The 15,678-nt window shown below is 42.2% G+C and overlaps 1 protein-coding gene across 1 annotated transcript in view; it reads left to right on the top strand.

Moving 5' to 3' along the window:
- Positions 1-14,762, top strand: part of ARNT2 (aryl-hydrocarbon receptor nuclear translocator 2) — a 56,001-nt gene extending 41,239 nt beyond the window's left edge. Inside the window, exons 10-14 of the mRNA XM_010160665.1 lie at positions 5,583-5,659; positions 7,640-7,774; positions 8,609-8,683; positions 12,679-12,830; positions 14,678-14,762. Coding sequence (XP_010158967.1) covers positions 5,583-5,659; positions 7,640-7,774; positions 8,609-8,683; positions 12,679-12,830; positions 14,678-14,762 — 524 coding nt within the window. The remainder of the gene's footprint in view (positions 1-5,582; positions 5,660-7,639; positions 7,775-8,608; positions 8,684-12,678; positions 12,831-14,677) is intronic.
- Positions 14,763-15,678: the final 916 nt, after the last annotated feature.

Genomic DNA, 15,678 nt, shown 5'->3' with positions numbered 1-15,678 from the left:
CGTCAACCAACACCCCCAGGTCCTTTTCCCCTGGGCAGCTTTCCAGCCCCTCGCCCCCAAGCCTGTGGTGCTGCAGGGGGTTGTTGCGGCCCAGGTGTAGGACCCGGATCTTGGCCTTGTTGACCCTCACACAGTGGCCTCAGCCCGTCGATCCAGCCTGTCCAGCCGCCTCTGCAGAGCCGTCCTGCCCTCAGGCAGATCAACACTCCACCCAACTTGGTGTTGTCTGCAAACTGACTGAGGGTGCACTTGATTCCCCTCGTCCAAATATTTATATTCCTGTGAATATTATGTTGGACTAAAGTGGACTCTCTGCACCATGGTAGATTTTGTGTGGAAGTCAAAGAAAAAGGCGTCAGATATTCCAGATCAACGTTCGAGCCAGTTGTGTTGTTCATGTGGTACATGGAGCATATGTTAGATTAAAAGATGACAGTGCAGTGTTGGATTATTTTGAACGAGGTAAAAAGACCCATAGTTTGAAATTGGCTGAGCACCAGTTCCAGCCTTTGTCCCTCTGTTTCCAGTGAAGCAGCTTGTGATCCCCAGCCTGGAGAATGCTTCAGGTTCAGACCCACTCACAAGACTGAGAAATGCTGACAACCTCCTCATCATTCAGTTTTCAATTTAAGCAAGCATTTGTTTTTCTTCTATTTTTTCCCCTCTAAGCATCTCATTCCTGGAAGGAAATTAATCTTATGTGGTCCATATGATATTTTCCTAATAGTTTTTTTGTTTCCATGCTGTAACAATGGATAGGAAATACTTGGTGGAGAGAGAAGATAGAGTCTGTCGGGATGTTGCTAGTTTTCTGTAAATCAAAGCCAGGAGCTGCAGAAAAACACACAGTGAAGAAAACGCTTAGATAGATACTTATTTCGAAAACTTCAAATAAAAAGTCCCAGAATAATGTTGAATTCAAATAATGTTGAAATATTTTTTTTTCCTCCTTAGTTTTTTATCTTAAAAAAGAAACATTTTAGTCTTCCAAGTCAGACTTACGGTAACGTCTTAACCACAGCATGCCAAAGCTGTTAGGTTATTTTAAAGTTTTGGCCAGAATCTGGACGTTTGTGCAAAGTACTCCCTCTTCCAATACAAAACAAAATAGTTGCTTGACTATTCTTTGCAGTGCTGTCACTTATAAGGCTTTTTATTTTTTTAATATAGTTTTTGTTGGGATTTTTCGTGAGATTTTTCCTTAGTATGCTGTAAACATCCACAGCCTTTTTTTGTGTGTGTGTGAGAAAGCCTTTTTCCATTGCTGTGCCTGGGAGGTAAGTCACACAGTGCAGGTTCTTGCTATCAGTAATGGTTCTGATGGAGATAGGCATTCACAGGGGATTGCTAGTGACCAACGGACGCTTAAATTACCTCCTTCTGAAAACTTATAAATAATTTATTTTTGAGTGTGTTGAAGTAAAACCACAAATCCAGTAACACCGCCCTGTGTCTCGCAGAAAATATGGGGTGAAAGGATAAAGAAGGCAGAAAATGAAGCTGTTTGGTTGTTAGAGCCAACTGGAAGCTCACTGGGAAAACTAAAAAGTTCCTTATGTCCACACAAACACATGCCATTACCCTGTGGGAAACTGTTTGCTGGCATAAAGGACACTTGGAAATTAAATACAAGCTCTAATGGCACAGTATTCTATTTCTGATGCTCGGTTGCAGGCTTAGCTTTGCAAGTTGTTGATATTAACTTGAGCAAGCATAGCACTATATTTATTATTCAAGGGGAGCATATATTTGGTGTTGAGAAATAAAGCCTGTCACAGGGTTACACTTAAAGAATGTGAATAATTACTGTATGTTTATTTTGTTGATGTCCCTTAAAGATCAGCTTCATGGCTGCTTTCCCCCAGGCTTTTGCAAGATACTGATAGTACTTAGTGATGTTACGGAGCGATCCTGTGTTATGTTAAGAGTGGGGTAAACCAGTATGAAGTGCAGTGCATGTATCTTTATTTACCTGTCCGTATTCTAGTATGTTCAGTAGGAAGGATGCTAAAGCAAAAGTAAATCTCTTCTACAAATGCATTCTCATATTTAAGCACATCCACAGTTGAATCTTCATAACCAGCAGCAAAAGAATACAGAAAATAATTTCCCTCTATGGAATGCTCTCAGTAAGAGCATCTACATTGCCGACAAGGATTTTGGCATATTTTTACTCTAGACACGTTGGGGGAAGGGTTAGCAATTCACTGGGTCATGTATTGATTAATTCCAGGCAGATTGTTTTTTATTCATGGGGTGTCTTGTGGGATAATCCAGCTAATACATTTTCCAATGTGTTGTACCGACCAAATGTAATCCTTTTTTTTTTTTTTTTAAAAAAAAGGTGAAAATTAGAACAACAGCTTCCCTTGCCAACAGAGTGACATCAGAAATGTGTTTCTTAGCTAGGTTTAATTTTGGCGATTGTTTATGTTGCTTTGAGTTTATTTGGGCAGTAGCAAGCATAGACCAAGTTCCTAAAAAGGAAAGCATTGTTGAAAGCTGCAGAAAAACGATGATGCAAAGTGGAAGCCATCCAGCTGAGTATCTTTGCTGTCCTGTGCAATACACTGTGCCGCTAAGGAAACGATTGAAAAAGCTTCTGAAGTCAAGGGAAAAATACTTAAATTTGTCCTTCTCAAATGGAAAACTCCAATTTAAAGGGACCTTTTGGTTAAGGTTTTCCAACTAGAATGCCTAGAATTATTTCCTTAAAACAACAGTTGGCCCCTGTGTGTAAGTGGCTGAATGTAAGTGGCTGTGGCAGGGGGGTTGGAACTAGATGATCTTTAAAGTCCCTTCCAACCCAAACCATTGTGTGATTCTGTGAATTCTCAGAAGTATCAGGCATCCACCTAGAAAATCCTCTGAAGGTGGTAGGACCTGGGATCACTCACCATCTTTGAAATCAGACCGACCACCTGCGCCGAGCCGTCTGAGTGTAACTGTGATTGCTTCAGGCACCAGCTTTTAAAACGTTCATTCTTTCAGTTGGACTTGTAGGTTGCAGAGTTCAGGACTGAGGAGCGAGGGACGACTCCACCGCCCGAAGGAGTGTAGTCCTTGCTGCCATCTTCCAGCCAAAGTGTTAGGTCAGCTCTTCAGTTGCTCCAGGGCTTTCTTTCCTCCCGTGGTTGTTTCTGTACGCTGCTGCATTGCTTTCACAGCAGTCAGCGTCCTTGTGCTCCTTCCTAAACTGCTCCATCATTTAATTGTCCCTGCTCTCGGTTCACACCTCCAGTCACCACTTTGTCAGGTGAAACTGCCAGATTTCCCTTCTCATCCCCTGCAAACTGCACACCATTTTCAGTTAACCATTTTCTACCCATTTAAAATTCAAATTGTTCATGGGGAGGAATCTAGCTTTAGTCTGGGGAGCATGACCTTCCCCACGCCCTACCTGTTTGCCAAGGTTTTTTCTTAAGTGATCGCAGTTTTGGGTAAGTACGTTTGCTGCTGCTTTTTCCGGGTGATTTTCTCTCTCAAGAGGCAACCAAATCCAGTTCCTTTCCCTATTGGAGCTGTCATTGGCTAATCACCAAGTCTTGTATTGAAGAAATAACCATGTGTAAACACAGCAAGGAAGGAAAACAAAATACTTCTGTAATAAGACTCTTTAACTGTAGTTTCATGTCAGTTTATGCTCTCCGCAGTATTCTGGTGTCTCAGAGCTTGTGTTTGGGATAGTTTGTGGTTTGCTCAGTGTGAAAAAGAAACTGGACTGGCAGTGTGAAATACCAAAACAATGCTGTGTAATTTAACTGCTTGAAAGATAAACTGCAGGCAGTGCAGAACAGTCCTGCAGGGAGGCTAAATGCAGGTTCTCTTCATTTCAGGGATGTTCTAAATCAGGTGAAGGATCTTGAATGAAAGTTTGGGTCCTGGTAATCTGCGTAAGGACCTTTATTGGAAGCACAAAATGAAGTTTAATTGAAAAGTAACGTGTTGATTCCACCCAATGTTATGTTTAACTTACGTCTTCAATGGTTAATTTCTGAAAAAGTTCTCCTAAGGTCACCCACTGCCACCTTGATCTTCTCATACAGCTTCTAAGACATTTCAAAGGAGTATCCCAGCTTTTGGTGGGATAAGGAGTATCCCAGCTTTTGGTGAGGGATATCACATAGATTTAGAAGCTAAGGACTTAGTTTGGGCCAAATTTGTATTTCCAGATGGAGTAGAACACAAGGGGTTTCTGCCCAGCTCCTTCGTGTGACACGGAAATACCCACTACACCTCAGTTTTGCACTTGTTAGAAGGGACAGTAGGGCTTCTCCTTGTAAAGCCCTGGAGATCCCCTGGGAGAATCCTAGTTATCTGTTGGGGGCTGCAAATGAAGTTGGATCCCCAAAATTGTGACTTTCATTGGAGTAATAGTTTGAGATGACGATAACACATAAATATATTACAGAAAAATAGGGGGGTTTCTTTTATACTTTGTATATTTTGTTTATTATATACCTGAATGGGAACTGAAAAATACCTGTAAAGTGATAGTCAGAAACTGATTTTCAGCTAAGATGGAATTATTTTGATACAAAATATTTCCTTTAGAGACTACTTGAGTTCATTCAGCAGCATTTATAGTCATTTTTCAGAAGCGTCATTTAAGAAAGTCGTATGCCGTCATCCTCTGCATTGTCCAAAGACTGACTTACGCTGGGAATTATAAATTTTGAGAATAAAGTTGCTGTTGTTTCATAATTGATAGCTGCTTTGCAATTAATTTCATTAATGCTTTAAAGTGCCTCTTAAATGATTCACTGCCTGTTGTTGTGACTGAATTCCTTGGAAAGCCTTGTGAAAGAGTTTGCACATCACCTAAAATAAGTCAGCAGTGTCGCTCTTGGAAGATGTTTTTTCAACTGCTTCATAGGAAATTGGTATCTCAAAACTAGAGTTGGGAAATAGCCTTAACTAAAGGCTTAGCCAACTAGCAAGTAAACAGAGTTAATCTGAGTGTTCCTATTTGTGAAACACAGAGATGGAAAAGAGTACACATGTATGTTTTGAAATGAGTCCTGTGTTTATAGTAGTTACTCCTGTTACACAACTGAAACAAGCACTGTTAGCAAAGCATCTGCATTTTTTCAATCTTGCAACGTAACAAAACAGATTTAGTCCATTATAGGAAAAAAGTAAAACCAGCTGTTAAATATGAGCACAAAGTCAGTGAAGAATCTAGGTTGTGCCTTGTTTTTGAGGCTCATGATATACTGTTCACAAAGAAAACTGAACATGCTAAGTGACCACTTGGTTTTGGTAACATGCTGCGGAGCAGTACTCATGGAAATATTATTATCCATCTCGGCATAGGATGGAATTTTTGTATGTGCTTTGTCTTCAGCAGCAGCCAAAATTGCTGCCAGGGGTACTGTATATTCATGTGAGGTATGTGGGGTCAGGCATGACTGAGAAAGATCGTCTGATCTGAACGCAGAGGTGACCCCTGAGTCCTAGAGAAGACAGAGTAAGATTATTTTGTGTGATTTAGGGCATCTAGAATAGTATAGAACCAGGCCAGAAGCATCTCTACTTATCACAATTTCGTAGTTATAACTATTTGTTATCGTTGACTCTAGGGATGACTATACCAGAAGAAGACGCTGATGTGGGACAAGGTAGCAAATATTGCCTCGTGGCAATAGGAAGGCTTCAGGTAATGCCAGTCTTTCCTTACATAAACTACTTCTGAAAGCATGATCAGTCTTGTGCAAAAAGGATTTGCACAAAGTTTTGGTACTAGACTGTGACTTTTAACGTGCCTCCAAAATACGAATTGCCTTGATGTCGCTGTGCAGCCACTCATGTCAGCAGAGCAAACTGAACATGTGATTTTGGTGCACGCCGTGTGTTTAACCCAACAACAACAGCAAAGATGGTCCTGAAAGATGAGTGTGTACAGACCTGCTGTTCTGTAGGGTGCAGAGGGCTGGGTTATTGAGAGTGCAGGTGCTGCAGATGGCAGGTTAAAGTGGCTCCCACAGCCAGTGGTATGCTCCCTCCTAATCTTTCATTCGTTCTCTCTCTAGCTAATCAACTGCTTGAAAACCTGTGATTGCAGGAGTTACTCTGAAAATGGTAAAGATAGGGCAGTCGAGAGGCACTTCACAAATAGTAGCTTTATTCTCATTGTGTATTTTGTTGTGCATTCAGGTGTGATGCCAGCTGGGGCAACTGTGAGGATAAAATTTCACTTCCTTTTTGTCCAGATGGTTGCACTGGATGTGTTGCATTTTCTTCCTTTGTCCATTGCTGACGAGTTCTGAGCCCCTCAGAACTAGGGAGCTGTAGCAGTCATGGTGAATCTCCTTCAGTGCAGCAGGGAGGCTAGATTTTATCTTCCCAGTCTGGGCATTTTGCCGTGGGTGAACATGTTTGGGCCTCCTGTGTGACCTCCTGTTGGCCTGTACTCATTGCCATCTGCTAGGATGGCATCGCTCCTTCTGAGGAGGTAGAGTGATGCTCTTATTAGAGCGCAGGTCCCAAACCCATCTTACCTGAGGGGAGCAGCCTGCACATCGCTGCAAGCCTCAGCACTGCACCAGCGTGTCTGCGTTGTGATGGCAGAGCTACAAAGGTATTGCATGATGGTTTTCAGGTTAATCGTTTAATACCATCCCTTTTATAATCAAGGGTAATATAGTCCACTGATGGAGAGAAGGAGGTTGTGGGGATTCATGTTACGGCTGCCAAAGAAGGATGCTTTCTGAGCAAATCACGTTACTAACACGTGGATGTCAAAATCTTCCATTAGAAGAGGCAGCAGAGTGTGTAAGGGAGGGCAGGAGGAGGCTCGGTGGCTGGGTTGGATCGCAAAGGAGTCGGTGCACAAACTAAAAGCTGTTCTGTAGCAGCAAATTGAAATCTTGCATACGGTGAACCGGCAAATCTGCCTCAGGGAAGCAAAAAAACGAGATTCTGCTCTTTTTGCATTGGGACCTTGCTAAGAGAGATAGCTCGAAGTTTTAAGTCATACAGCGGTCTGGTTTGTAGCTCCAGAAGGAATGAATGGATGTGAGGCGGCCTGACTGCACGGATTTCAGGCATCGTTCTCTCTGATGGCATTTGAGGAGCATTTATAGGAAGACTGGTTTTTCACCAGCCGCTTGCTGGCCTAATACCACCTACCTCAACCTGTTCAGGTTCTCTGGGTTCTTCAGGTGAGGTTCACCACACCTCAAAGTTGAGTGTTTAGTCTGAGCAGTCCTATTGGATATGTCTACAGATAAGGAGTTCTCCTCTTCTAGAGGTTGACCTTCCTGTCCTAAAATTGGTGGACTGAATTGCTCCCTGCAAGTCTCTCGTTCTTGGTTCACCAAGGTAGGAACCAAGATGTCTAATGTGGTGCCACAGAGTGAGATGAATCCAGCTGTACTTTAATCCTTACTACATCTCTCCTTCTTGGGAACTTGTGGTGTATTTGTTTTCCTGCTCTGCTGTTAAGCTTAGGTAGGTACCACGGGGTGAGATGTTTGCACTGCAATCTAGACTAAAGGCTGTTCTGTGTCATTTGTCTGTGCTATTGTTTAATTTATGGCTTCCTTCAGCAGTTAGCAGTCTGCCAACAGAGGTTGTTCTTTAGCTGTGTAACCAAATTTGACTTCTGGTGACTGTTCTGTGACTTGGTTGGCCCTAGGTAACCAGCTCTCCAGTGTGCATGGACATGAACGGCATGTCGGTCCCCACTGAGTTCTTGTCTAGGCACAACTCTGATGGAGTCATCACCTTCGTCGACCCAAGGTGCATCAGCGTCATTGGCTACCAGCCCCAGGTCAGTGAGTTGCTGGAGATGCGGAGACTGATTAGAGCTAATGAAGAAAATTCCATTTGCGTGTTAAAAAAAAAAAAGCAGCAAAACATAATTTATCAGCTACAAATATTTCATGTGTCATGCACTGTTCATTTTTCGTTGCTGTCCATGCCTCTCTAAAAATTACCGTTGACCCTTTCATTATGTGGGGTATTTTTTTAGATCCAATTAAAATTCTAACAGCAAGATGCTCTCCAGTGAAGACATTTCTATGATAGAAAGTTAACCGTGCTTAGGGGGAGTTTTAGTCCCGTAGATCTTTACCTCTACCAATCTATTGAACAGTAAGCACACATCATTTGTGGCACCTATTTTCCTTCAGGCTGACATCTGCTCCTCTGAACAGGAGGCTAGTTGCAGAACTGAGTAGAATAGTAAACGAATTCCTGACTACCACAGCTCTCCCTTGGATAACTCTCACCAGTTGCAATTTAGAGGCAAAGACAATTTCTTGCTCATTTGTTATTCCCATTTATTTTGATTTTAGGTAGCTTTATAATAACTGTCTTTACAAAAGTTAATGCCATAAAATGAGCTGTAGTAGAGGATGTCAGTCTCTTCAAGTCACCATTTCACAGGTATTTAAAATATCACTTAAAATTTGTTTGTAAATGCATATATCTGTGCAACAGCACAAATACCATGTGGGACAATGCCCACAGACCTTGTTTCTATGATTCATCCCCGATTAACATTAAGGGTGGTAGAACTAGTGTCTGCAAGGATTACTTGCAGATCTGCATGTGGATTTGGGTTGTGGTTTGGGTTTTTACACGGATTTATGTTTTATTCTAGGATCTTCTGGGGAAAGATATTTTAGAATTCTGCCACCCTGAAGATCAAAGCCATTTGAGAGAGAGTTTCCAACAGGTGCTGTCGCCTGCTCTTTTTCTTCTACAATTTATTTATTATTTTTGTTATTACTGTGTTCACAGAAGCAGCTTTTATCTTGCATTTCAAGGTATTTTTTCTCTTAGGCAGGAGGAGAGGCAAGATATAAAACAATTTGTTGATCAGAGAGTATTCAGTTAAGCTGTATGAATGGTGGTTTAAACTGCAGTGTGTGCTGGCTGTATTTTTAGAAACAAGTCACCTCGTTACGCATTTTGTTTTCTTTTTACATAAGATTAAAGAGCTTTCACTCCACACTTAGAGGTGTTTTGGAGATGCCTGTATAGATCCCACTATGTTAAGCGGTAACCGAAAGCACTTACCTGCCAAGATGGGCTGTTGGTTTGACACCCCTCTGTAATGCTGTGCCGTTTGTGACCTAAATTCTCTGCTAGCATACTTTAATGGAGTTACACCACTTCACATCAACAGAGAATTTGTCCCTTCTCACTGTCAGGAATTGAAATGCCGAGAGAAGTAATAAAAGCAGTGCAACATATGGGAAGAGTTACTGATTTTTTATAGTGGGCCCCATTTACATCAGCTATATCAAAGGCATTTATTCCACTGTAGAACTTATTGTTTCAAATTGGTCTGGGACTTACAGTAGGAGTGCTTTCTCCAAGCCTTCTGTTTGTTGCTGGTCTTTCCAGTGCCTTCCCTGCTGCACTGGAACGTATGTATGTTTAACCGATTACTGAGGTTCAGCTGATCTAAGTGGTTCCAGATTTTCTGACAACAGCCTGCAGCTCAACCGAGTTGTGTTGATCCATCTTGTATTGGACGCTGTGATGTATTTTCAGCTGTGAAACATGGATACGAAGTGACTTCTAAAATAATTTGTATAGCCAACTCTTTATTCAGGCATGGCACGCGAAACAGAGCTTTAAAAGCCTCTCTGGGGAAAAGAACTAAATGCTATTCTGTGCCGACAGAACAGATTGTGAAACTGAGGTTAGGGTCTCTACACAAGTTAAGGTGTCAGTACCCCCGAGCTCCTTCTTGCCATCCCCTCCTTCAAGTGCAGACTAGCAGCCCTGCTGCTGAGCTGGTGGAAAAGACTGTGTGAGCACTCTGCGTCTGCTTCCATCCATCCTTGAACGGGCTGAGTTCAAACAGCAGCTAAAGGCTTTTTGAATTCGAGCTGTTGACTCGCAGGTGGGGGCCTGTGAGAGTTTGGTGCTTGAAACAGGTCATCACACCCGGACATCACCTCTGCCCACCTTGGCGGGGGTGTGATACTGCAGCTGGACCTGCCTGCTGGGTAGCTGTCATCTCTCTTCCCTCCTTCCTGACCTCCTCCCCGGCCTTCCTGCTATCCCGATACTGGCCCAGACGGACCTGCGGGTCAGCTAGCTGAGGGGCTAATCACTGTTGGATGGGACTGGCTTCAGCTGGTTCAGCTCCCTGAACTTGAGCCTCATCATATCAGTGGTGGACGACGAGCAATGAGAGCGCATATGCTGTTTTTCACTAATGCCCAAATGATTGATTCCACTGATTTATCCAGGAGACAGTGACAGAGAGCTGCTGGATAATAACATGTTGAACATCCGTCTCTGAAGTGATTGCCTGGGGCTCAGAAGGGCTGACTAACCAGCGTTCGAGTTGGTCCTCAGTGTGTTCACTGCGAGGGAGATCAGGCTGTGGAAGACTGCTGGTGTATCCCTGGACTCAGTTCCTGGGGATTTCACTGTCACTGTTCGCTATTAGGCCTGTGCATAAATAATTTTCTGGATCAGGGACCTACATCATTTGCTTAAGGTCATACAGAAAGACAGTAGGAAAAAAATGCAGAGTAGAAGTGAAAGTTCCTGTTCACTCGACCTGTGTCCAATCTACAAAAATATTGTGCTGTTTCTTTAGTAGGCAATTCCTTTTTTGGTATATTTTTGTTCAGTACAGTAGCAGTGTGACTGGGGCTGTTACTTCAATCGTGCAATAAAAGCCTGAAGTAAACAGTTAGGCTATGCACCAGGTGGTTTTTATTTCCAAAGAATGTAAGAAAGTAAAGGTTAAACATTAGCTCTGAATTTTTTTGTGCTGTCTTGTTTGTGTGCACTGTTTTAAGACAGTTCAGGATTTTCCCACCAGCGATCTCTATGCTTTATATATTATTACAGAATTAGTGTTTGCTTAATTCAGACTTCAGGACAATAGATCACTGTAGTTTGTTTTATTATTGTTAGTTTGAAATCTTCTCATTAAGAAAGTAACTGATTTCCAATAAACTCTTTTTTTTTTTTTCCTAAAACCCTCTGAAATCTTGACATTTCTCATTTGCTGACAGTATCAGAACCAGGTTGATGCATAACAGAGGAGGGAGGGAGGGGTTTGCAATTTTTGGTCAATTGCCAGTATCCATTTCAAAGCTTTTACTTCCTCGGGAAGATAAATTCATTCATCAGGGTGGGAAAATCAGGCCAGAATAAGATAGTCTCAAGGCCAAGATCAACAAATAGAGTTGAGTATCAAAGGATCCAGAATGCAGCTATTTGATATCCAGTAAGATGCTATTCAGATTGGACACTTTTACACAAGCTCTGTGGTTTTTACCCTGGGTGCGGTGGTAGAAAGTTGCTGATAAAAAAAATGTCACTCACTGAACTCAAACTGCAAAAGCATTTTAAAACAAATTGAAAGGCATTTACCTCAGTATGAATTTAAACTTTCCTGAGTATTGCTAAAGCTTTTTGTATTTTCTATTTGCATTCTTTCCATTTAATCCTGTATCCAGTTGATCAATTTGAAATGCAGACCTTGGGGAAAAAAACAGGATTGGAGCATTTTTCCTAATCCAGATGTTTGTCAATAAAGACAGAGGGTAAATACTGGGTTTGCTACTTTTAGAGAATACAGGCCGCAGATAGCTAGTAAGAAAATAAATTCCAGTGGATAAGGATTAAGAATCCACAACGAGATGTGGTATTTATTTGCAGTAGACTTTCCTTTTCCTTCCCTGAGGCCACCCCTGTGATAGCTTGGTGGAACAGCAATAAAAAATAAACACAGTCCAGGTAAGTGCCAGCTGAATGACTTGAAACCAAGGTTTCTTCTGACTTAAACCAAGATTGCTATATAACACAAAAAAATGCAGTTACAGTGCAAGTATTGTTTTGAGCATATTTCTTTAGCTGGCTGCTTCTTACCTCTCACTTGCTGCCCAACTATTGACTTCAACAAACCTTCAGCTACCAGAGACACAATTTGAACTGAGTATTGCCAGACATCTGAACTCTTAATCGTAAATGAATAGGCTGTCCAAGCGAAGAATTTGCTCTCTGTTTTCATTAATACTGTTAAAACTGACAGTGGGCTCGTTGATGTTTTCTCCATTCAAAGACTTGCTCACTCTTGCTGGTTTTGAAAGCCAGAAGCGTTTCTTGTTACCACTCTGCCATTGTAGATGGTCTTACAGTGTGTTTGTGGGGGAAAAAAACCCCAACAGCCATAATAAATAAATATTATCCTAAATTCTGATGCTGATGTGTGAATTGGTGTATCACATATCTGAATTGTATAGCTAGGTATCCAAGCAGAAAAGCCGATAACCTCAACATGTTTTTCTCTTGTTTCAGCTGCAGTGTTTGATTTACGGTTCACATATAGATACTTAAAAGACCCTCAGTTTAATTTCTGTCAATCTCTAAATGAGCATTCAAGATTAAAAGCTGCTTCTTAAAGAAGCTTTTATCTGTTGGGATAACAGCACAACCCATTGGTTGTCCTCAATCTCTTTTATTCTGACATGCAAGCTGTAAGATGGCATTCTGTTCAACCAAGCGTGAGGATTTCTTTCTGAAGGGCATAGCTGCAAACATGGATCAGATTTTGCTTATTCTCTTCAAATCTCCATGCTGTGTCCATAGCTTTCTGTAATTCAGGTTTAAAACACCCCAGTTACTGCTGTTTACTATTCATTTTCCCAGCAGGTAGCGATCTCCTTTTATTAACCTTCCCAAATGGCTTTGCAGGTTGTGAAGCTGAAAGGTCAAGTCCTGTCTGTGATGTATCGTTTTCGTACCAAAAACCGGGAATGGATGCTCATCAGAACCAGCAGTTTCACGTTTCAGAATCCTTATTCCGATGAGATTGAATACATCATCTGCACCAACACTAATGTAAAGTATGTGCCTTTCCAGATACCTTCACACCGGGGTTTTGAAAGATTTTAAGCATTGCTTTTTGCTGTAAAGCACGTTGTGATTTTCTGGTAGCCTGTTTCTAGCTACCTTTGTTTCTCTACACCAGTATGGTTTGTAACAGGGGTTTTCTGCACCAGGAGCTCTCACAGCATAGCTGTTTCTCTGTGTCATTATCCTGCGATGCTTCCTGGGCTGTACTGGGAGAGAAATGTCACTTACCTGTTACGTCGTTAGACGAGCCCATTGATTTTGGTCCAGGCTGCCTTGGACTGTCACAGAGCTTCCATCAGCAGAGCAGTGGTCCTGGAGGAAGGTTAGCCTGACTCCTAAGCCAAGGAGAAAGTTGCGTGTCTGTGCTCACTGTGATCATACCATTCCATAGTCCTGGGCATCTTCTCCTTGGGCTGTGTCTATTACGGCCTGTGAAAGCTGGCAAAACTACCTCCTAGTAGGCTTGAGTGGGAAGGGCTCCTGATACGCTGGTGTAATATCCCCAAGTATGGGGACAGACCCGACCCCTTATCTTAAGAGGGGGATTGAAGCATCCTGCCTTTGAATTAATATTTCCAAAAATCTGTCATTGGACCTCCTAGGAGGAAGTCACCCTAGGAGTCTAGTGGAGCTTGGTTGCTGTGTACCCAAGCAGAGATGCCTTTGGAGTTCTGAGCCAGTAATTGCAGAAGTTACTTGATAAAGCCTTTGCTTTATAGTGTGGGGCTTTTTAATAAATATTTCTTCTTTCCAATAAAAACTTAAATCTGTTTCTAAAACAAAATCTGCTTCTGGTCTGACCAAAATTTTTTTGCCAAGTTTTTAGCTCAGAGGAAATTATTGGGTTTAAGATCTCAACCTGTTAGGCTGAGGCTGTCTAATGGAAATGCTGAAAACGCAGCCTGCTAGCGGGGATGCACGCTGAGAGCTCCACTTGCAATACCAAACTCCTGCGGCTTTGGCATTTGAACTTCGAAAGCTAGTCCGTGTCTCTGGGTGTTCCTTGACTTGCTCCTTTGGATGTGACACATACCCAGGCGAGAAGAGCTATGCATTCACTTGAAACCCAGCGCCACAGTCATTTTGAAACCCAGCATCACAATCAGTTTGCTCTATTTTCTGCATACCCAAAAAATTGGGCTTAAAGAACTGAATAGTTAAGCTCATTGAAAACAAGCAAATGTGTCTTGAAATTAACTAAGTATCTCCCTGTCTGCACTGTGCATCAAAATAGTTTTTTCCACATTTCTGCTGTCCCATATTTCTTTTCCAAGTAACTTGTATATGCAAAAACAGCCCTGCAAAATCAAAATCGTCTTCTGAAATCTGACCCAGGCTGGCTTAATTGTGCTTTGTTCCTGAGAGTCCACAGATCAAAACATGAGGCTGTAGGCTTGTGTTGTGTTGACTCTGGGAATGTTTTTTTCCAATCCTTCACTATACCGTTTAGCTTGGCATTGCAGCACTTACGTGATGAATAGGACTGTGCCAGCTTCTGGCTCTCGTTACATCTCTATTGCTAGGTTTGAATAACAACCCAGAAATGTTGACCTAATATGGAAGTTGCCTGCTGCTACTTTGACAGAGGATGTTCCCTCTTTCCTGTCATGTTGAAAATGTTCTAGTCTTGTGGCAAGATAAAGCGCATTATATGCCTGCTTTTGAGGAGTAGAAAGAGCGTATTATTCAAACTGTTTTCTTTTCCCCCTGTTCTCTCCCACTTCTCAGACAGATTTCCAAAGAGGACTTACTGTAATGTACCACTGTTCCTGCCCGATGCTGGGTTTATTTATCTTTTTGCACATTTGGGGTCATGTTTTGACTTCGGATTTCCTAGATGCCTTGGGGAATCGTACGTCATGGTAACCGTTGATTTCCGCCTTCTGCCTAAGCTCCCGCTGAGGCTGGATGTTCAGCAGTGACCCCAGTGTGCGCGGCCAACTTCACGTGTCGGTGGAGGCACCCCATGCTCTGTGACCCGCAAAGTGCTTCACATGAGACCAAGCAGGGGCACCTTCTGCAGTATTTGGTGTGTCTGTCGCTGTGATAACCTAGCCAGCTCTGTAAAATACAGCTTTGAGGCAGTTACAAATTCAGCATGAAATTGTAAAGGCGATGTAGCATGAAGGTCTAGGTTTAAACTGGTTTTTAACTTAGGATAGTTGACAGCCACGGTACGTGCGTCTCTGTGTCTGTTCACTCACTGAGTTGGTCAGTGAAGAGCATTTTCCCAAAAGGCTGTAGAGGGCAGTGGTGGTTCCAGTTAGGGAAGGATTAATTGATTTTTGTTGGTGGTTTGTTTTGTTTGTTTTGTTTTGTTTCTTCATTTTTTTTAATAAGGACACTCCTTTGGAGCACCAAACTGTCGATTTTCCAAACTTGCCCTTGATGCGGAAGGATAATGAAACATTAGGTTCAAATGTTCACGTAGTTCCTTGCGAAAAAAAGAAAACAAAACTTCTCTCAGTTTCACTTGGGTGTAGTCATCCAAGAGAAACTTCCTGGAGAAATGAAGCATTCAACGTGTAGCATTTGTGCTGCGTTCGGCTGAAGAGCCTCGCGTTTGACCGCACCTTCCTGTGTAGTTGGGACTGTTTGATTTCCAAAAAGGAATAATAATTGCGATCAACGTTTATTCGAGGTACACATAGAGCAGCGTTTGAATAACATCATGTCGTGGTGACAGATAAAGCTGGATGAAAGTCTTTGGAGAGAGCGAGAGAGGAAGAAAGATGTTTTTGTAACGTATATGGCTGTTGTGGTGTTTGAGGTTTGACAGCCCAGAGCCCTGCGTGGCACTGTGTCTATTCATGAATAGAATCATAGAGTCATGGAATG

This window comes from Eurypyga helias, unplaced genomic scaffold, assembly GCF_000690775.1.
Source record: "Eurypyga helias isolate BGI_N326 unplaced genomic scaffold, ASM69077v1 scaffold12031, whole genome shotgun sequence".
NCBI classification, from domain to species: domain Eukaryota; kingdom Metazoa; phylum Chordata; class Aves; order Eurypygiformes; family Eurypygidae; genus Eurypyga; species Eurypyga helias.
This window is presented reverse-complemented; position numbering and strand designations above follow the sequence as displayed.